This window comes from Callospermophilus lateralis, chromosome 6 (assembly GCF_048772815.1).
Source record: "Callospermophilus lateralis isolate mCalLat2 chromosome 6, mCalLat2.hap1, whole genome shotgun sequence".
In the NCBI taxonomy this organism is placed as follows: Eukaryota; Metazoa; Chordata; class Mammalia; order Rodentia; family Sciuridae; genus Callospermophilus; species Callospermophilus lateralis.
This window is the reverse complement of record NC_135310.1, coordinates 48,175,090-48,198,745: the sequence shown is the minus strand read 5'-3', so window position 1 is coordinate 48,198,745 and position 23,656 is coordinate 48,175,090. Positions and strand designations below refer to the sequence as shown.

Genomic DNA, 23,656 nt, shown 5'->3' with positions numbered 1-23,656 from the left:
TGAAAAGGTAAATATAAAGTTAGAATAGACTGTAATTTAGCAAGTAGCATAATGTGACCATTACAGGGTCCCATAGAATAGTGTCTCTCAAATTGTGGTAAAGGACCAATTAAAAAATTAATTCCACTATTAATGCTGATGTTTGTAAAATTTTAAAAAATCACAGCAATCCTTAATTTCTAAATTTAACTTGTCATAGACTGGAAGTTTATGGATCACTCATCTACACTGAGTTACACTGCTTCGAGTACCTAGAAAGTGCACTTACTCTAGATTTGAGCAGATTAAGAAGTACCTTTAAGAGCCACCAGGTAGAGCAGTGTGGGCGAACGGTTCTAGGCAGAAAGAGCTGGATTTTGGCAATAGTCTTGAGTCTGAGTGAACTTGCCTTGAAGGGATGAGAGAGGAACCTGGAGAGGTAAGCTGAGGCCAGAGGGTAGAAAGGATGGATTTTTACCCATGAACAATGGGGAGGATTAAACTAGAAAGTCATACAACTTATTTGTATTTTAGAACACTTTAGCTTCAGTTTGGAAAACAAATAATAAAAAATGCATACAGGGAAACTAGGAGGTTATCAGATTACCTTGGTTAGAAAAAATGGTGGCATGAACCAGGACAATTGCAAGAGGATGTAAAATAGAAAACTGGTTACTAGTCTGCAGGACAGAACATTAGAAAGGGTGGCTCCAGAATTCTCTAATTGTCAATACTATTTCATTGTTAGAGCACAAATTTCAGTCTTTGCTGGAATACCTAAAATTCATAAATCTTTATTCAGTAAATTTCTGTTCATTGTATGGTACACATTGTTTTTGCTGCTTAATGTCCATTTCTTCATCCACCTTCATTTCGTTCTGAGGACCTCTGTCCTGTTAGATAGTCTCCTGTCAATCAAATCAGTCCTGTCTAGAATCTGAATTCCGAGCAGACAATGTACTGTGGCTCCTCATCAGATTGTTCCTGCTATAAATTTCACCATGTTAGCCTTCAATTGACTGATTCCAGCCCAGTTCTCTAGTTAACCATGGATTCTGAGAACTTGTGATAATCTCTTGATAATTCCCTTCTGCTGATGTTGACCAATGCAGCATTCTTGCTTGGAATCATACAAGACATTCAACCAGAATTTGGAAGTCCCTTTCCTATAGGACACATTAAACACAGGACTTGGAGACAACCTGTGTTTATATCTTGGATCACGATAATTTTCTTGGGCAAACTGCTAACCTCTCTGAGCTTCAGCTTCCTTGTAGGCATAATAATAGTACTGTCTCAAAGAACTATTCTGAAGACTAACTAATTAACAGATTCAAATACTAAGAGCACCTAATAGAAGTAAAGACCTAATACATATTAGCTTATAACGATAATACAAAGTAGATTTCTGAAACATACATAAGAAAAACAAAACTCATAATGCAAACGAGACATTTTATTGAAATAATTACTAAATAAGAAAGTACTACAGGTATAATTTAATAAAGGCATTTTAGAAATTAAATTATATGTTGAGTACTTAGAGAATTCAGATTCTTAAATTTTATTAAGGAGTTCAATATCTGAATTAGGAAAACGAAGTATAATTCCACAATCATTAAAATACTCAATTCTTCAAGGAATCTTCTCTGCTGTGAAGACTTGAGAAGCTTGTCTCCTGGCCTTGAAAGGGAATTTTAAAATGTATTAATTGTAAGCTAGAAATTAACTAATTATATTATATATTAAGTATTATTCTAAGATAAAAATAAAATCTGAATCTTCTTCAAGTAATGAAAATTCCTAAAGGAAAATTCCAGCCTCAAACTTATAAAATTAATAATAAACAGTTTTTTAAAAAGCCAAGCCATAAAGGAATTCAAGAACATTCAAAATAAAGACAAAACAGAATGAAATAAAAAGAAAATGTAATTATTTAAGGCATAATGAGTTAAAAGTAAAAGTGCTGGCTCACAGCGGAAAAAACAGGATGGGGAGAGGGGAAGAGAACAACAAAAGAGGAGAGCAATAGCGAGTTATAGAACCAAGAAACTTTAAGAAAACCGTTTCCCTCTACCAGGGGTAGATGAAAACTAGTATAGGTCTGTAATTCCAGTTACTTGGGAGACTGAGGAAGAAGGAGTACAAATTCAATGATACCCTAGGCAACTTAGTGAGACCTTGTCTCAATATAAAAAATACAAAGGGTTAGGGTTGTAGCTTGGTAGTTGAGCCCCCTGAGTTCAACTCCCAGTAAAAATAAACATATATATATACATATATATGTGTATATATATACACACACACACACACATATATATGCATATACAAATATAGTAAAATAGGAAATACAAGAGGGTTATGTTCTTCTATAGTTCTCTGTCTCCTCTGCCTTTAAAGAGAAGTAAAACAACATAAAGTACTCAAATAGGAGCACCTTTCTTAAGATTTTGGGGCCTGTGCATTTTCTAAATTTGATGTGCTATAATTTAGCTTCAGTTCATAATACATGCAGGTTTTTCCATTTCTAGAAATTTTTTTCTGTAACACATCACACATCACTTAAATATGAGGTATAAAAGCAAGTGGCAAGTCTAAATTCTAGAACTGTGTATCAATAACAAGCTCAAGTTCATAAAACAGAGCCTCAGGAATCCTGCAAGTCATATTTTACTAAAGAAGAATTATAAAACCACTATGAGTTCGGTCTATAGATTAAGATATATTTTTACCAAATTTATTGTTATGTTCATAACTCATATATTAAAATTAAGCTAAATATTATGAAATTAAATATTTTTATGAAGCTGTATAAAGCAATTGAAAGTTGCTTTTAAGTTTAAAAGAGGGACTGGGGCTATAGTGCAGTGGTGGAGCACATGCCTTGCGCGCGTGGGGCACTGGGTTCAATCCTCAGCACCACATAAAAATAAATAAGGATACTGTATGTTTATCTACAACAACAACAAAGTTTAAAAGATATCCATTCCAGAAACTCAGTGATATAGAAACAAATGCTTTGTCTACTTAATGAAACAGAATGAGATGTTAGGAGATACAAAGGGATAATACTAATTTTAACTAGAAATTTTAAAGTTTTTCCCATTCAAGCATCATACTTACAACTTTTTCCTCTGAAGAAAGAGTACCCTCTACTGCCACTATCTGGTATTGCTTATGCTTTAAATTTCCCACAAATTTCCGAAGTTGCTTGAGACTGCTAGCCTCTATGTCTTGCTGTAATAGTTTCTGCATTTCTCGAGAAGGACATCCAGGATCAAATATCAATAAACATAATGTTCTGTTTTTTCTCTCTTCAATTCCAACAATTGTCCGACTATGACCTATTAAAATATAAAGTAACCAATATATGTCACATCCACCTTCTGCTATACACACACAGATATTAATGTATATATATTCCTGTTCTCTGTATATATGAATATTGTATGGACATATATATGTGTGTTTAGAATATAAATACGGTCAGCCATTAACGTGTCTATACCTGAGACCTCTCCTAATGCACAAAGTAATCAGTTCAACTTGCTTGTTCTTTAGGGGGTTTTTGTTCAATTTTAGTTTTCTAAAGGCTTCATTACAAAAAAATTCTGCTTCCACTCCACCAATTTTCCTTTCCCTTTCCTAGTCTTTTGATCCCCTTTTCTTTCCCTCTTCTTTAATCAAATTATCTTAAATAAAATGGCTTGAAATTGACTTTCCCAGAACAAAAATATAGTTCCTAAAGGGAAACAGAAGTAAATTTATATATACTAGATATCAATGGGGAGGGCTTAATCTCCTATGGTTTGTATTCCTATTCAATGATTATGTCTCTTTATTCTGTCAATTCAAATCATCCATTTAACAAACTTGATCAAGTATCTCTCTGCCAGGCACTATTTCAGCAGCAAAGAACATAACAGCAAACAAAACTGACAAAAATGCCTTACATAATAATAGACGCTGTAAACAAGGTAAAGAAGTGAAGGAAATACCAGTAGTGGGTAGTTGGGAAAAGGAGTTGCAGTTTTAAATAAGGTGGGGCCAGAAAATGCTTCACTTAAGTGACATAAGAAGAGTGAAGCAAAGAATGCTTCACTTAAGTGACATAAGAAGAGTGAAGCAAAGAAAATGACGAGCTGAGGATATGGCTCAGTGGTAGAGTACTTGCTTAGCATGCACCAGGCCTTGGTTTCTATCAATGATACCAAACAACAACAATAACAACAAAAAGAAAAAAGAAAGGAAAGAAAAGAAACAAAATCCAAGAAATGATGAGTTCCAAAGACCCTTAAAATGCCAGGAATATGATCCTTCATTACCCAAAAATGTACTGTAATGACCCAGTAGCTCTGAAAACGAGAGTATTGTCACAATATTCTCCCTCCTCCCTATTATCGGAAACTTAAATTGTCCAAAAGTGATAGACAATGTGTTGTCTTCCAAAGAACATTGTTTTATGAGTCATACTAACCTTGATGCTGGAGATAGATAGGAGGTTTAGATGTCCATACTACCTTGGAATTCCCTTCTCTCTCTGAAGAATAATAGTTCAGGATCCATTCAAATAAACGAGGGTGTGTACCTGAAGGACCAGTTGACTTGTGAAAATCAATAATACGGCACCTAATAAAAAAATTGACAAAATGGACTTTCACTGATGTAATTATCAAAGACAAAAAAATTTTTAGATCTGCTAATTCTTTCTAGGAAGGAAGAAAGAAGATGATAAATTTTTATTATTTAACTGGAAAATTATTATCTTTGTGGGAGAAACAATTATTTAAATAACTATTCACAACAAGATTTATGTCTGACCTAAAGGTTACAATATTTGCTGACATATAAAATCTCCTTGAATAGTAAATGAATATCATGCTTGATTTTTAAGTAATCAACACATAATCAGGACACAGTTTTTATTCTAAATTCTTTAACCCTGATGATCAGTTTAAAGCTGACTTCTGATTTTATTTCCTCAATAGCCATTTGTATGCACTAATAATATACAGAATACTTTTAATTTTCTCAAATTCTAATAACAGACAAGAATATACGTAAAGATCATAGGAACCTGTGTGTGAACCCACATCTGTCCTTTTATCTATCTCCTACTTGGCACCAGTTAATGATGGTGTGCCTCCGTCAAGAAAGGTCACCCTTGAGTAAATACTGGTTATAATATTCAACAACTATTTTACAAAGATCAAGTATAACCCAAAGCATTAACAGAATATCACTTCAAACCACAGCACAAGACAGCCTATTCTTGTCTCTCTTGGCAATAAATTTCCAAAATATCCAAATTGTACTGGTTGCTAACCTCTGTCACATTAAATTTAATGCTAAGAACTTGCAGCTAATTACTGAGTTTCGGGTGCTCAAATAAACTTATGGATAAACTATTTAGATGTAGGAACAGTGCTTTGGGGTCAGCAGTCTGATTTCATATTTAGATTTAAAATAGTGAATAGTACCCTACAGAGTATAATTTTATACAGAAGAAGACATTTAAACAGAAATTCAGAATGTATTAATAAAAAGGAATATGTAACTCAAATAGTAAAAGGGAAAAGGAAAGGCAATGATTAAGAAAAATTTCAGAAATCTTTTCAGGAAGGGAAGAAAATCAGCAATCAGCAATATTTATGCAATTATAATGTAAACTCTGTCTTTAATAGAAACCAACTAAGTCATGTTAGACTAAGAGTGAGCAGGTAGAACAATTTTTAAAAAAGCAATCGATACTGTCTACAACTGATAAAACAAGAAACAGCTAAAATGCACGTTATTTAAAAACAATGGGAGTAAAAATTGCCTGTGAAAAATTGGACTTGAGAATACAAAGAGCATGAGACCTAAAATAAGGTGCTGGTTTTCCCTACCTATATATATCTCTTGGATAAAAACAAAATTTTGGGAAAAAACAAAACAAAAAAAAAAAACTACCAAAAAACTAAAAGATATAGCAATGGCATTAAACTGAAATTTTCAGGTACATACTTTACCCTCAAGGAGGTCAGGAGTGTATATACTTCACATGCTCCAATCCAGGCCTTTGTTCCCTGTAACTTGTTATTAAGTTGAGAGGCCCCATGAGGATCAAAACCTTCCTTCCACGCATCTTCAATCATAGACTGAATTTTTGGAATGCAAGGAACTGACATACCTAAAATTATTTTAGCAAATAAAGTACATGACAGTTAATAAAGTACTGAACAAAATCACTTGGCAGTATGTCATATACTGTGAAGGAGTCCACAATATGAATTTAAGACAGTTATTCCTAATATCCACTACATAATTCTGTCCCTTCAATCAGATTTCAAGTTTCTTACGTAATATCCACTAAAGCACCACTTTGTTAAAGCTATTAATTATGTATGTTACATTTTAATTCACTCCATTTCATATGTGTATTATATCAGAGACAAGCTCAGAGTTCAGTATTTTCATACCTTTCAAGCATTCATCATAGGCATCATTTTGTAATAATGATGAAAGTAGCATTTGGAAATTTCTGTAACCACAACCCCAACCTTTGTCCCCTAAGGATGAATGAAAGTGATCCACTGCCGAAGAAAGCCACACATGCCTCACATCTGTGGCAGCATTCTGATAATATCTATGAAGGGCTTCAATAATTCCTAAGAAAAGAGAGAAGATGTAGAAGGATTTGTTTCCACCATCATATGGCTCTATACCAACTCCATCCTCAAACTACATAGCTAAATCCTAACCATTCCATATCTTTCTTTATCTTCTTACGGATACAACTTTAGTTCGTGACCTTGCTTATTACTACAATCCAAGTTTCCTGACACTAGAAAATTATTTGTTACACTGAACTAAAGTTGTTTATATTTCATACCTCCACATCCGCAGGACTCAACACATAAAAGTAGAACCGTTGTATGAAAGCTTTCCTTGCGTCATTTTATAATATATACTGTTGGAGACCATTCGGTTCTCAACAATTTGCTCCCAATCAAAAACAATACCTCTCTATAACCTACAAAATAGTATTAGTTGATGGTACATGAAGCCTACTGCAAGCAATCCTTAAATTTACCTTTATTTCAGTATATTCTCCTTGTGTTTAGAATCACACAGATCCTTCAAGGATCAAATGGTACTGTTCTCAAGGATCCTTTTTTGGTCTTGTTTTTCTGAATAATCACTGCATTTATTTTTTGTGCCCTCTAGGTACTAGCCACATTTTGTCACAGAATACTACAGTTCTGTGCATATATTTTACATACTGTAAGGACTCTATAAAGTTTATGGGCAGGGATATCTTACTTACATAGCCCATACTTTCTTGTTTTTTTCCCCATACTTTCTTATAACATGTGGCACCAAAATGACAAGAGCCAAATGCTTTTTATTTGAATGATGGATATCCTAAAAGAAGATGAACTTTTGTCTTTAAGAAGGTAGATCAAAGGTTTAAGTGGTATAGAATTCATATAAGGAATACTATACTGCAGCTAAAATTAATGGAGTACAGCTATAAGAATCAATATACTTGAGTAAAGCAATTTGGAGCATACATTTTATATCCCATTATTATGAAGATTAAATGCATATAAATAGTATGTAATATTTATGGGGATGTACATATTTAGTAAGAGTAGTAAAACATCCATCAGATTAACAAGCACAAAATTAATGATAATGATTCCTTTTGTTGGGAGTAGGAATTAAAATCAGTGAGGGGTACACCAGGATTTAAAATACAATGAAAGAGTTAACAGCTTTAAAAATGTTAAAGAATGTGACAAAACATTCAGATTAAAAAAAAAAAAAACACTGAGGGGAATAGTTCATACAAATATATTTTTATACAAATTTTTTTACTACCCTAACATATATACAAAAAAGCAATTTAAATAACCACTTGTCAGGAGAAATACATGCTTTGGAATAAGGCTGACTTGATTATGAATACTGGCTGGGCCAATAACAACTATATAACCTTGCCTTCAGAAAATTATTTAACCTAAGCGAAATAATCTCATGCAGAATATGTAACAATACACAAGAGGATGTTTGTTTCAAGGTAAGTGACATAATGTATAAAAAACTTTTAGAATCCAAAAAAATGTACTGAACATAGACTAGCTATTAGCTACAGGTGACTACTAAGCATTTGAAATGTGACTCTTCTAATACAGGTGTGCTATAAAATAAAAAACACATACTGGATTCAAAAGAATGTAAAAAGAATGTTAAATATCTCATTAATAGTTCTTAATATTGATTGCATGTTACAATAATATTTTTGGTACACTGGGTTTAAACTCTTAAAATGATAGAATTATGATGGTGCAACACAACTTTTTGACTACCATAGTACACTTTGAATTTTACATAGTGTACTTTAAATTTTGGTCTTTCCCTGAGCTGTGGATGTGGAGTAAGATATTCTCTCCAGATGCTGGGTAACAGCTGTGAGCTACAGTTCATAGTCAGTCATGACATTACAAAGATAAACTACTGACATCCTACAGGGTTCTGTATTGCTAAGCTATGATGTTCGGCAACTTAGGTGTATAAAATGCATTTTCAACATAAGATATTTTCAACTTACAATTCGTTTGTCAGGCCATAACCCCACTGCAGATCTAGGAACCTGGGCTTCTATAATTTTACCTGTGTCTTTTTACTTTTTTTTAACATGGCTCTGAAATATTTAACTCTGAATATGGCTCCTACTAGGTTTCTATTAGCATTAGTCTACTAGATGATTAGCACACTATTTGAACTTACTCTCACTTCATACCATATAACCTTGGATTGCGAAAATCCAACAAAATTAAATGATTTTATTACCTCAGTGGTATATGCAATATTAAAACTATGATTTTGATGTAAAAGTACCCACCAGAAGTTTTTGTTTTTCCATCATCAGTACCAAGAGCTAGCGATTCCATCATTTCAGCTCTTCTTCTGTGAAATTCAGATGGAAGCATCCTACCCTTATTTACTTCAATCTCCATATTTCGTAACTGTTGTTGTTTGTATCCTCCAGAATTATCTAAACCGTATTGTCGCTATTGAACATAAAAACAAAGGGCATAATTTTTATGTTCCTGTACATTAATGAAATGGAAACTTGCCAGTTTTATTTATTTGGAAATGTATATCAAAACATTCTGGTTTACAGGTTTTTACATAAATCAACTTAAAGATTTTTATGAGAACTATAGAGCACATGTGTGCGCCTGTGCACACACATGAAATTTTCAACTTAATTATTGAACGACTACTATGGCCATTCTCCATAAACAAACACTTTGTTTCCTTATAGTAGGGAAAACAGAGGTTCCGTCCTTCTTCTAAAGATACTGTAAAAGGCAGAAGAGTTGTGAACACACTACTGACGTTTTCAAGGAAATTTGTCAGTTCTTTTAATTTGCTGCCAAGCTGATCCGCAAAGACCTACTTAATCAATAACTCATTCTCCCAATCATGTTACATAGTAGTTATATAAGAAACCTCCATAAATACTGGAAGTTTTTGGTACTGATAATGTTGAAAAGGTATTTTGCATTTTATATTATCCCCAAAAGACTTAGGAAAAGCCATTTTTTTTCCTCCTCCAAATCCTGGTGGAAAAATGTTTTGTGAATAAATGAATCACTAGTAGAAACAAAATCTGAAATTAGATTTTTCCAAAGCACATTTCATGGAAAAATAGCCATGCGTGAGATATTGCAGAAAAAAGACAAGAGGTCAACAAATCTGGGAAAATTATATTTATAATGTATACTGGTATATTAAAGGCTTTAAGAGGTGTAGTCAAACTAGTTTAATTGAATACTTTCAAAACTATTTGATTATAAACACTTATTATTTATACATTATTCTAAAATACATAGGAAAAAAACTCTGTGAGCATTATTAGCCCAAATAACACTATGGTTCACAAATTAGAAATTTTAAAAAACTATGAAAAATATAAATCCATTAAAAATGTAACAGTCTAGCTCAACAAATATTAAATTCACCTAAGGTAAACACAGTTTCAATATCATTAAACTGCACTTTGTATTACAAATGGTTCTTTCTAAATGCCTAAAATTACAACCTATAAAAAAATCTAGAACTCAAGAGTCATTTTTTCTAAGTTACCATTCATGTCTAAGTATTTATACAAGTATTTAAATTCTAAGTCTCAAGTTTCATAATTTCTCTATTGACCTACACAGGTTTGAATCAAGACTTTACCGCCTAATAACTGTCTAACTCTGGGCAAATTACTCAATCACTATATTTCCATTTTTTTTTTTTCAATCTGGAAAGAAAATTGTGGTGCTGAGAAATGAACCCAGTGCCCCCAAATGCTGGGCAAGCGCTCTACCATTGAGCCACAATCCCAGCCCAAAAAATGTTTTTAATAAGGGCAAAAATAATAGAATAAAGTGTTGAAAGCATATTTTAGAAATAAGAACTCTACCAAATCAAAATATTATAACTGTTATTAATCTTTGCACCTGCAGTTTCTGAAATTCTTCCATTTCTTGTCTTGATTCTTCAGATCTCCTCTTACTGTCTTCTTCTCGTTGAAGTTGGTGAGCCAATTCTAGATCACCAGAACACTGGACTCTATCCATGCCTATTAGATATTTAGTAAAGTAATGTTAAGAATAAAATAACTGGCAGCTCGGAAGACTATGGCAGGAGGATTACGAGTTCAAAGCTAGCCTCAGCAAAAGTGAGGAACTAAGCAACTCAGTGAGACAGGGTCTCACTATATTAAAATACAATATAGGGCTGAGGATGTGGCTCAATGGTCAACTGCCCTTGAGTTCAATCTCCAGTACCCTCCCAAAAAATAAAATAAAAAAATAATAAAACTGCCCAAATCAAAGCTTACTATCAATTATTTTTTAAAAAGTTACTGATATTGTTTGTCATTTATTCATGACTGTGATATTGAACCATGGAGTACAATTCTGGCAGAACTCAGAACTGCTTTTGCTAAGGAAATAACCTCTATTTCATCAATACCTAATAGTCATTGACTGTTTAAGCTGTAACAGGTGTTTTTCATTATCTTTATGACAACCTTATGAAGTAGGTTATTATCTACTGAGGAAACCAAAATTTGAAGAAGTAATACTCTTCATTAATGTTCCTTAACATAAACAAGGCAGATTGATTTTTCAAAGAAATAGTAAGGATAGGGAGAGAGGCAGTAATAAAGAGCATAAAAATTTACATTTTCAAAGTATAAGTGCTAAATAATAACTTACAGTTTGGCCTCAAACAAATTATATAACTTTTCAACATCTTGCCCTGCCTTCCTCTCTCCTAGTTTCCTTCAGATGCCTTGGAGCCAGTACCTTGTCACCTTGACACCATGTTTTTAGTCAGGGTTCTTGAGAGAAATGTAACCGAGAGGGGAGGGAGGGAAAGGGAGACAGACAGAATGAGAATATGTATGTGTATGTATACATGAAGGGATTGATTACAGGATTAATTCACATGATCACAGAAACTGAAAAGTTCCACAATATTTTGTAATCTGGAAAACTAGAAAATCCAGTAGTGTGGCTCAGTCTAAGAAGCCAAGAGGCCACCTGTTATGGTTCAGATCTGAAATGTTCCCCAAAGGCCATGGGCTAAAGACTTGGTAATATTAGTTGTGATATTTGGAGGTAGAGCATGTCCCAGTTGGAAAAGGAAGGAGGTCAATGGAGGTGGGTCTTTGAAGGGTATGTTTTTACCTCTGGCCCTTCCTTTCATGCTTTCTTTCTATCCACTTCCTAGCAGCCAGGAGGTGAGCAGTTCTGCTTTACCTCGTGCTCCCCACTATAATGTTCTGCCTCATCTGAACAATAAAGCCAAGTGATCATAAATTGGAACATCTAACACTATGAGCCAAAATAAATCTTTCCTCCTTTAAGTTGACTTTATTAGGTATTTTGTCACAGTGATGGAAAGCCAAGTAACCCACCATCAAACCTGGGATACTAAGGGTGCAAGGTCAAGTTCAAGGCCAAAGGCTCAAGAACTCTAGAAAGGCCACTGGTGCAAATCTGAAATTTGATGAACAAGGGCAGCAGATGGACAACTGGCTCCAATGAAGAAGAAAAAGGCAGAAAATTCCCCTTCTTCAGCTTTCCTGGTCCATCCAGGCCCATGGTCAATTAGATGGTACTTGCCCACTTAGAAGGCAGGTGTTCCCCACTCAATTCATTGACACATGCCAATCTCCTCTGGAAATATTCTCACAGACACACCAGAAGAAATGCTTCACCACTTGTCTGTGCATTCCTCAATCCAGATAAGTTACCATCTCCCAACTTGATGGCTTAATTATGTAGCTGAAAAATTCTTTCTTTTCAAACCTCTCAGCCACTGCTATATCTTCCTATTTGGTTCCTCTTTCCATTCTTGGAATATGCACTTGGTGATTAATTTTTAGTCTACCTTAACAAAAGATACAGTGATTTGCTTGAATCATATCTTTATTTTATTACCCACAACAGGCTTACATAATATATGTAATCATAGAAAGCCTATCATAAACACAATAAGAATTACCAGATAGTCAACTTCAAAAGGGTATTTTTTTCCCAGTATTCCCTTACAATCTTGTCTAAGGGAATGCAGATCACCAACTGAAATAAGTGGTACAGAACGATCAGGATAGCAGACTATTCTATCTGTACTCAACTAACTTGCACCTAGGGGCTGGGCTGACTGAACAGATTTTGCTGTGCATGGAAATCATTGATTCTGGTACTAGGCTCATGATACTGGTTACTAAGAAATCTTCCTATTACTGGGAATTATCTATAATCCTTTAAAAACAGAAATAGAATAGAATACAATTGATTTCTTTTAGGGTCTACTTTATGTTTTCCTTCAGCAGGTTTGAGAAACTTATATAAGATACCTTCATGTCTAAGGCACCATAATAATTACTTAATGTCACAATTAAAAGTGACAGAGAACAGAAGAAAACTTTTATAGAGTCATTATTAACCACTAAATAATTTTAGAAGCTGGGGTGAGCAGCTGTAAATGTACTGGAAATGACTTTCAGGTTACACAGTTCATAAACATGTTGAAAATTATTATGTGCCATGTGGCAGCTTCCTAGTTGACAATTTCTGGTGGCCAAATGCTAAGTTTATTACTTCTAGCTGATAAAAGAATGCCATCAACTTGTAAATGAAACACTTTCTAAATAACAAAGTTTAATATTCATTCTCTCAAATGTCTGAACCTTCTAAATATTGTTGGCCCTGAGCAAAATCCAGGATGCACAACCCTAGTTTGGATGTTGGTCACCATGGTTCATTCATCCTTTACAACATTTTGTGATATATTTCTAAGGAAAAAGTTACAGACAGATAAAAATTATTTAAAGGAACAAATTTATTTTTAAATATTATGATTTCCCTCACCCTATATAACTAATATGAAAATTAGATGTGTCCCAGGAGGCAGAAGTTAAATCAAGACATTTTTATCGTTCACACATAAACATACCTTGTCGAATGCTGCTTTCTTCTAAATGCAGGTCAACATGTTCCTGGAGAATATCGTAATTTGTACAAATGAGCCCACACATAGGGCAGTCATAGAATGGCTGAACACAGTCTGTATAAGAGACATAATCCAGTTTCCTTTTTAAAACTTCAAGATTTTTCATTCCATGTTAAAGACTATATACCACTTACTAACCATATAAATAAAAGCACTTTGTGGTTAGGTTAAACATGTCTAAGTCTATTCCCTACTACTCTCATTATATAAATAAAAACCATCTGTAATTGGATTTAAAAGTTATTTTTCCACTTGCAGGATCAAGATGAAGAACTGAGCATAGTACAAACCTTTTATCACTCCAAAAAAAAAAAAAAAAGAAAAAGAAAAATAGTAATTAGCTCTAAGATCTTTAACCAAAAGAAGAAACATGGAAAGGAAAACCAAAGCTTAAAGCAGGGCCAGTCTAGACATAGAATTTGGGGATAAATTATCAGCACCAAAAGGTGAGATGCTGAACTCAAGCATCCAGCAGAAGGCTGGGAAAAGGGATAATACTGTCTACTTTGGAAGAGATGAAAGAAAAGGATCCACCTGACAGCACTGGAGATAGATAGGTCTAGCTTGCCCAGAAGAGATGTAGAAGAAGTACCTCTGTAAGACTCAGACCTAGAGGATAATGGGCACAAAAGAGGAAATGTATTTGTGTATATATAGAAAGAAATCACTAGGCAATCCATAAATATAAGGCCTGGTTTGAAAGTGGTGATTGTGAAATACCAAGGTGAAAGAACCATGAAGCTGCTTCATGGGGAGGGGATCATATGAGGGAAAACCCTCATTAAGTTGAATAATTAAATGTGAATTACAAAATATATTCATAGGTCCAACGTTATTAAGGTTTGGGTATGAGGTGTCCCCCAAAAGCTCCCATGATAATGCAGAAATGTTCAGAGGGGAAATGATTGAATGGTGAGAGCCATAGCCTAAATAGTCCATCCTAGTTTGAATGGACTAGTCAGTAACTATAGGCTGGAAGGATGTGGCTAGAGGAGGTGATCCTTGAAGAGTTCATCTTCTTTGTGGCTCCTTACCCCTGCCCCCTTCCTGCCTGTCATGAGGTGAGCAGACTTTCTCTGCCATCCTCTTTGGCTATGATGTTCTGCCTCCTGTTAGGCCCAGCTCAATGGAATCAGCCATCTGAGACCTCTGAAACTGAAAGTCAATATAAACTCCCTCCTCTATGTTATTCCTGTCAGATATTTAAGTAGACAGTAAAAAGCTAACACACACAGATAGTGATACCAAGAAGTGGGGCTTTTGCTGTTGATTCCCCAGAAAATGTGATTTAGAAGCCTTTGGAGCTGGTTTGCAGAGGAATTTGGAAAAGTTTAGAGATGCGGGCTGAAGAAAGAAGCCTTAGAATTTGTAAGCAGACCTTAATGACTAATTCTGGTAGGAGCTAATACCACCAGAATGCCCATAGGAATGTAGACTATGTCCATGAGATTTCAAAGAAAAGTGAGGACTCTTTTGGGAACTAGACTAGAAATCATTCATATTATATTCTGGCAAAGAACTTGTCTACATCTTGCCATGTCCTGACACTTTGAGTAAGACTGAATTTAAAGGTGACAGCCTAATTAATACTGTAATGTCCACAGAAAATTTCAAGGCAGCACCACATTCAGGCCACGACACGGATATTGCTGACAACTTTTAGCCCGGTTTACTGTGAAAACTGGGAGCAGAAAGCAGAGCTAAATTATTTTTAAAACTTGCAGTTCAGCTAGAAAAGTGCATGTAAAACTGGGGCCAAAGAAGGTGTGATGCTTATAGAAATTACAACCACTGAGATGCTAATTACTTTGCACAAAAACAAAAGAAAAAATGGCTTGAGGGGCACCTCAGAAATTTGCAAGACCACATCCACTGGAAGCTTGAGGATATAAAAGGGACTAATCCTTTGAGAAGAATCACAGGAATGCTCTGCTTGTACAGGGGGGGCTAGGAAGTTGCTGCACTGTGTTCAACCACCTGGGAGCCAGGCAAAGTGTAGTAGGGTTGGTATCTCATGGACTGCCCCTGGGGATGATAATGTGAAAGTCTGAAGGTGAAGCCAAAACCATTATAGAGACCCCGAGAATTAGGAGATGCTTTTATCTGCAGAGAAAAGCTGCAGTTGAGATGACATCCAGGCTAAAAGAGAGACTATGGTCACTAAAAAAAACCAAAGGTCAAAGAGGCAAGACTGCCCAAGCCCTCTGAAGAGCACATTACATTGTCATGTGTCCTACATGCTATACCAGAAGTTCTGGGATATTTGCCTGGTTGGGTTTGTATTCTGGTTTGTCCATATTCCTTTCTATGCCTTTTGGAATGAGAATATTTACTGTGTCACTGTATATTCAATATATGTAACTTTCTTTTGATTTTTACAGGGGCTCATAGCCAAGAGTTTACCTTGAGTCTCAGATGAGACTCTGGACTTGGACTTTTAGGCAATGCTGGAACTGTAAAGACTACGGACTTCTTGGAGATAAACTAAATATATTTTGCATTGTGAGATGGTCGTAAGCTTTTGGAGTCCAGGGGAGTAATGTTATAGGTTGGATATGTGGTGTCCACCAAAAGCTTGTGTTAATGCTGTAATGTCCACAGGTGAAATGATTGGACTGTGAGAGCTACAGCCTAATTAGTCCATCCTATTTTGAATGAACTGCATGGTAACTCTAGGCAAGTGGGGCACTATTAAGAGGTGTGACATTGTGGTTATACCCTAGAAAGAAGGGTACATCTTTCCTGTGGGGTGCGTCTCTCTCTGTCTGCTTCCTTGCTGCCATAGGTAAGTGGTTTTCCTCTGCCATGCCCTTTGGCCATGATGTTCTTTCTGCCTCAAGAATGTAAAACAATGGGGTCAGCTGTTTATGGACTAAGACCTCTAAAACTGTGAAGCGAAATAAACTTTCCCTTCTTTAAGCTGTTGATCAGGTACTTTGGTCTGGGTTATGAAAAGGTCACTAACACAAATGCCATGAAAAACAATTTGGAAATCCACAAATTCAAGAAATCATCTGTGAAGAAATGGAGATAAAAGTCATCTACAGAGCAAAAATCTAATATAAGTATGTTTAACAGGAGGAAAGTCAATCTTTAAAAATATTCTCCAAAACAGCACTAAGAAATAAAAGTATACAGTTTCCACAAAGGACATTAAAAAGGTTGTAGCTAGGACATAAAAAAAAAATTTCTTTCAGTCAGTTCTCTATGATAAAATGTCTCAGAACCAATGCCCAAAGGAAGCTTTTCCTCATTTTTTGGGCATCACACTCACTATGGCAAGCCAATCTCTCCATTTCTTCTAGTATGAACTCATCATCAATTTTCCTCAATGTGCAAGCACTACACTTCATATCCCTGTATACTAAACCACTAAAAGTCCATGTCCCACAGGTTAGCTGTCATTGGCCATCCAGGGCTGATAATACCTCTGTCACTATTCTAACAATTAATCCATTCAAATTAATCAGAGGCTGTGCCTTAAGGCTCTAACCATTCTTAGTACATCCACTCATTTTACTGAGCTATTTATCATTTTTATTCCCTCAAAGTTTCCTATTATACCCTCCAGAAATCACATTCTGTCATCAGTCTGCCTCTTATATCCACAATTTTTCTCTGAATATTCATTTTACCTTCTTGCATTAACTGAAATCTAGTTGGTTCATTTCCCTGACAGCTCCTGAACACACACATAAGCAATTTTTCTTTCACAATTCAGGGTCCCAGAAGTAGAAACAGTGTCTCTTTTGTTCCCTTTCATTATTTTCAAACCAGTTTTCTTCCTTGTTTCTTCAAAATCTCCATCTTTCACTAACTCGTTTCACTAGAATATAGAATTCCATACCCCTTCTTAGTAGTGAATATTTTCTAAAATTTTAGACATGTCTTTTAGTTAAAGATTTCAGCCCTTGAATGACAATCATCTTTTTCTAGCCCCTATATTGTGATTATTCTTAGCAACTTCAATATCCATAGGAATGGTTCTTTACCTTCATTCCCAATAATCTTTTTCTTTACCCTGAGCCATTAATAAGAATAGACACTTCATTTGTATCTCCAATAACTGACCCACCTTTGAAATCTCTATTCTAAATATTTCTCTTCTCATCCTCCCACCATTTTTTTTTTTTTTTTTTTTTTTTTTTTTTTAGTTCTACCAGTCTAAAGTCTTTGGCTTAATTAAAACTGCTAAAAAGAAGTTACATGCAGGCCCTATGTTTTTATCACTCATCACCTCTCTCTTGACTTTTTATTTTTCAGCCTAGATTCCATGCCTCCTTATATGACTATTGCTCCTTTAAACCAACATCAAACTCCCTTGTTTTATTTATTGTACCTGAATATTAGTTAAATCCAACTACCTAATTTTGCAATTTTTGTACCTTTAATGACAATCAGCTTGTTTTTCACTCAACTACACATTCAAACTCATAAGGCTACCATAAAAAAAACTTGGCACTAGCTTGCTGAGAAACTTGTAGGAAACAGTATACAACAGAGTAGTATCAGGCACTTATCATCAGTGGGGGCCTTGTCCCAGTCCTTAGTTCTTTCATTAGTAGATAATAAAAGCATTTACTTAGAACACTGGCAGGAATCAACAGACAACTATCAAAATTAGTAAGATTTGAACAAGACTAGATACCTTAGAAACTGATGGTGCTTCTATAAATGGGCAAGAGTTAATTAGATAAGAGAAAAACTCCAATTTACAAAAGCAAAGGAAACTGAACTACAGGATAAAGCTAGCACAAATATGCAATGAAAAAACAAACAAAAAAATTTATTAAGGGATATAAGATGACCTAAATTCACGTGGAAATGTACTTTGATATAATTTCAAATATTTCAACAGAATTTTCAAAGAATTTGACAAAAAGATTCTAAAACTCAAAAGTAATGAGAATGTCTAAGTTAATAATGAAAAGAAAAAGAAGAACTATTTTATCTGATATCAATAACATGTTATAAAGCCATAATTATGAAAACAGTGAGAAAGTGAGGTCATAACAGTTAAGCAAATAAATAAAATAGCACTAAAAGAACAGATACTGAGCCATACATATATGAAAATTTAATAAAAAAGACAAGATAAAATCAGTGTTAAACCTGGTTTCTATAAAAGGAAAAACTCAAAACTTAGATCCCAAATTCTCACAACATATACAGTACACTTGATACCTACATACACAATCCAGATGAAATTTTAAAAAGGTGGGAAAAAAGAACAAAGAATGAAGAGTTTTAGGAGAAAATATAGAGAATACATTTACAAACTCAAGTCAAGAGCATGTTTTTAGACAATACATGTAAAGTGTATATAAATAAAAGTTAAATTCTGAGCAAAATTAAATCATAACCAATAGCCTATTGAATACAGCTGCAGTAAAGAACTAGTACTGAGAATATATTTTAAAAACAACTAAAAAAGACAACAGATAATTGGACAAGAATATAACAACAGTTGGAGAATGCACTTAACTCAATTGAAAAGTATACAAAAAATGTAACATGTACCTTGTAATAGAGGAAATTAAAATATATATGTGAAAAAGATATTAATTTCACTGACAATTAGGGAACACATAAAAGAGAATCTAGACACTGACTATGCCATTTACTAATTCAAATGGATCAGCAATCTAACTGTGATATGCAAAAACTCTAAAACATTTAGAAACTGGCATTGTGTTGTTAGATATAGCACCACAAGTATGAGTCATAAACAAATGTTAAGTTCTGCTTAACACTTCCTTCTGTGAAAAACAAACTATTAAAATTAAAAGCATCACACTGGGAGAAATAATCACAAAATACATATAAAGCACCTGTATCCAAATACACAAAGAAATCTTAAAGCTTGACAATAAGAAAAACGCATAAATCAGTATGTACAACTATAATGCATCAATAAAAATATATGGGGAAAAAAGACAAAAGATCCTAACTGATATGCACCAATGATAAAGCCTCAAAATACATAAGTAAAACCTGACAGAGCTGAAAGGAAAAATAAGCAAATTTACAATTATAAATGTGGATTTCAACAATTCCTTCTCAAAAATTTGGTAGTCAATACTAGACAGGAAATCAGCAAGAAAATAGATAATCTAAACACAAACAATAGGATCTTAAGTAACATGTATAGTAAGTACCCTCTACCCAAGAAAGCAGAATATACTTTTTTCCTCAACCACCCATGAAACATGAGCCATAAAATAAGCCTCAAAAACTTCAAAAGAGCTGATATCATAATGTATTCCCTGATGATAATGTAGTCAAAGAAGAAATTAATACAAAATCAGAATCTAAGACAGTCTAGATGCCAATGGGCTGGGGGAAGTAAAACACAAGTTCCAAAACTAATCTCAATGGAACATTATATATAAATCTGCATCAAAATCCTTCTTCATAACTGTATTTCTGTATTGCAATAATGGCAATACACATAATTTTATACACATAAACTTGATTGTTTTAAAAGTAGTCATCTCACAAACCAACTTTAAGACCCTTCATATTAAACTGAGATTACTGTTACTTATAATAATTTATAATAAAATGAACACTTTACCTTCTAATGGAGTGTCTAAAAGACTGGCATGCTTTGTTTTCACATGAGTTTCCATATCTTGACCACATTCCTCTATTTTTCCACAAAATGGACATTCAGGAGGACTATACATTGTTTCATAAATTGGTTCTTTTATTTCAGATAAGCCAGACTGTTTTCCCCTATTTTCCTGGAATTTTCTAGATTCACTTAAGTTCTCTGAATAAACTTCTTTACGTTTTAAAGTATCATCCTCAGGCAAGCTTTGAGCTGAACCTTTTGGATGATTAGATGCACAAGCTGAATGAATATTTGAATTAACTCCCACTGTACTCTGTAGACTGTTGTCCTTGTTATTTGAAGTTCCATTCTGCATTGTATCTATCCTCTCAAAGTTTCTTTCCTCTAGTGTATTCTGCTCAAAATGAGCAGTTTCAATATGAAAACACATTTCATCATAATTTACACCTGACAACTTGCAAAAAGGACATATAACTTCATTTTCCATGTGGACAACTAGCAGGTGAGCCTTCATATCCGGTTCTGAGGTTACTGTTTCACCACAAATGTCACAGGAAAGCATGGTATGGCAGTAGCTAGAATAAAGAACACAATATTATTTTAGTGTCAAAGTAGGAGTTGAAAAAAAAATGCCTTTCATAAAATGATTTAGGACAATTCTCTGGTAGTTAGTGCTGTATTATTATGATGAAGAAATTTTCAATGTACTTACTGTTCCTCAAATACACAAACTTATTGACATCTCAATCAAAATTTCTTTACAGGTTGGGCATCCCTAATTCGAAAATCCAAAATCCTACACAATTGAAAACTCTGAGCATTGACATGTTGCCTCAATTGAAAATTCTGCACCTGACCTCAAAGGATGGGTGGCAATTAAAATACAAGCACATTAAAAACTTTCAGACTAGGTATAAAAGTTGTTTCCTTTCAGACTGTGTGTGTGTGTGTGTGTGTGTGTGTGTGTATATATATATATATATATATATATATATATATATATATATGTTGTTTATGAAACATAAACAAAGGTACACATGAAACAAACATGAATTTTATGGTTAGATTTGGGTTCCTTCCTCAAGATATCAATCTCATTATGCATTTGTAAGTAGTCCAAAATCCTAAAAAAATCCCAAATCTACAACATTTCCAGACCCAAGCACTTCAGATAGGAGATGTTCAATACGTACTCTGTTTCAAGCTGTCCAAGATAATAACAATGAAAACAAATAATTTTAAAAATAAAATATTTCAAAAGGTATATCTGGTCCAAGGCAGTAGAAAAAAATATGTTTAAGAAATTGTCTGGGGGAAAGGCTCAGTAGTAGAGCCTTTGCCTAGCATGTGTGAAGCCTCAGCATAAACAACAACAACTAAAAATTTCAATTAAAAATAAATTTAATTTCCAGGTAAAACAAGTCAGGTAAAAGACAACAAAGAGAAGTAACCTAGGGGCTGTGGATTTAGCCCAGTGCCAGAGGGCTTGCAAGGAGGAGGGAGGGGAAGTCACCCATTGAATGATTGACCTAAATATAGAACTTTAAGGTAGGTTATAATGGGAAGGAGAACTAAACATATCTTAATGGCATTTCAATAACTTTAGATATATCACACTAATTTGCTGGGAGCCATCAGCCAAGTAGGTATGACAAATTCCTTGCCAGCTTACTCCCATGCTGTCTAGTGGAAGGACTTCTGAAAGGTGACCTTGCTCAAGGACCAGGGCAGGATCCGTGTTTAGGGTGTTCCCCCTTTAGAATAGGGCAATTTAGCATAATAGGAGAGTAGGGTGTTTCCCCTTTAGAATAGGGTGGTTTAGTAATAGGAGATTAGGGTGTTCCTCTTTTGGAATAGGGCGTATCCTGCTGCTGAGTTCCTCTTGAGTGCTTAGGGTCAGACAGTATATTTTTGAGAGACAGAAGCCCATGCGGTGTGGATTTAGGCAGGAGTGGATTTGAGAGAGAGTGGATCAGGGCAGAGTGTGGATTTGGGAAGAGAACGTGGATTCCCCCAGAACGTGTTTGTAGACGGCCGGTGTGAGTTCGGGAATAAAGAATTGCTGTTTGAATCTACAAGCTGTGTGGAGACTCGTGATTTGTGCCCAGCCGAGAGACTGCGGCACTAATTGAAGTATTATTTAATATCTTTCTACACATAAAGAAACCCACGATAGGACAAGGTAGAGAGGAAAGGTGGAAGCCAAAAAGCTAACCTGGTCATGCTCCACCACCTGTATTCAACCCAAAGAAGAAGAAACAAGAGGTTCTAATAGAAACTTATTTCCAAGTCTAGAAAACTGTCTTACAGTTTCGGGTTTCACCATTAAGTGGTGTCATCTCTTTGAGGTTCGGTCTGTAAAATGGGTTGTATTAACAGTTACTTTTGGATTTTATGAAGTAATAAAGTACTGACTACGAACAAGGTAGTGTTAATAAGTAATTTGTAAACAATCACAGCCACCACCCTGCTTCTACAGACCATTGTTCAGTTAAGAACTATTTTTATAACAAACAGGAAAATAAAAATAAGGACATTATTCCCTTCATCTAAATATATTTACAGGCCTCCCACCATGTCCTCCTTTTCCTCATTTCTCTACATGCAAGTGAAAACAAGTCTCTGATTTTAGAAGGAAGTTCTCTTGGTTCCCTAGTGCTAGGAACACCACACTAGAGTTTATTCTAGCGGCTAGGACATGGCACCGGATACACTTGACGTGACAAGGCTCAGAAGTGAGAGACTGAAGGCCAGTGGCAGGAGTCTCCCAGGGTACCAGGTCAGGGAGGGGGCGGGGCAAGGTGCCAGGTCAGGGAGGGGGTGGGGCAGGATTTCCGCCAGGCGGAGTCTGTCCAAGTTCTGCGCCAAGGTCCGGAGCTAGAACACGAAACCGATCCAGACCCTAACTGGATCACAACTTGAAGCCGGAGGAATCAGACGGGGGCCGTCATTTCTTACCGACCCGGGGTCCAGCAAGTGCCACACTGCGTTCCGCTCGGCTTCCTCTTCGGGTCCGGCGCTGCAGTCCGGCCGTCGGTCCCGCGGGCAGAGGAGCGAGCGCGGGGAATCCACTACCTCTCCCGGCCTGAAAGACTACGGCCAGACTCTCCAAATCTTCAAATACCAAACATTCACAGCTGAGAAGTAATCAGCGACACCCCAAAACCCTAGCCCCAATACTGCCTTCAAGAAAGAAAAAAAGAAAAGAAAACAATTCCTCATTGCCCGGGAGGGAAGGAATCCCAGCGTTCCCTGCTCCGCGCCGGTCTGCGTTGCAGTGCATTCTGGGAGTTGTAGGCTTTGGCGATTTTTTTGTTGTTGTTGTTTTTTGTTTTCTGTTTCGTTTTTGGATTTTTTGCATCTTTCCCGTTAGCAGATTTGATCCTGTCATTAAGATTTGAACACCTGATCTGCTAAAAAGAGAAATCAGACTCTAAGGATTTGAATACCACATTTGAGCAAATACATTGGGTGGGTCTTAGAGCAAATAGGAGCCTAAATTACTCATCGTCTCGAGTAGTCCTCTATTCT

At 35.2% G+C, this 23,656-nt stretch overlaps 1 protein-coding gene across 3 annotated transcripts; it reads right to left on the bottom strand.

Annotated features, from left to right (window-relative positions):
* Positions 1-1,492: 1,492 nt before the first annotated feature.
* On the bottom strand, positions 1,493-23,377 carry LOC143401180 (zinc finger-containing ubiquitin peptidase 1-like). Of its 3 annotated transcripts, none has more exons than XM_076858318.2 (10): positions 23,084-23,377; positions 20,126-20,700; positions 13,492-13,602; positions 10,482-10,603; positions 8,870-9,038; positions 6,441-6,629; positions 5,986-6,151; positions 4,457-4,608; positions 3,103-3,323; positions 1,493-1,662 (listed from the first exon to the last, which is right to left on the bottom strand). In XM_076858318.2, the coding sequence occupies exons 2-10, from the start codon at positions 20,685-20,687 to the stop codon at positions 1,615-1,617; spliced, it is 1,740 nt and encodes a 579-aa protein (XP_076714433.2). In that variant the 5' UTR covers positions 20,688-20,700; positions 23,084-23,377; the 3' UTR covers positions 1,493-1,614. The 3 variants fall into 3 exon arrangements, with proteins under 3 accessions (XP_076714433.2, XP_076714432.2, XP_076714434.2); XM_076858317.2 differs by having other exon boundaries at positions 23,088-23,377; XM_076858319.2 differs by lacking the exon at positions 6,441-6,629 and having other exon boundaries at positions 23,088-23,377.
* Positions 23,378-23,656: the final 279 nt, after the last annotated feature.

Bases quoted from the DNA above. Each gene is read 5' to 3' on its own strand.
- LOC143401180 (XM_076858318.2), bottom strand. From the start codon at position 20,687: ATGCTTTCCTGTGACATTTGTGGTGAAACAGTAACCTCAGAACCGGAT. The intron at 4,609-5,985 runs GTATGTACCTGA...TTTTTTTATTAG, and splicing joins CTGACCTCCTTGAGGGTAAA to GTGCCGTATTATTGATTTTC. The intron at 3,324-4,456 runs GTTAGTATGACT...ATATTTTAATAG, and splicing joins TATCTATCTCCAGCATCAAG to GTCATAGTCGGACAATTGTT.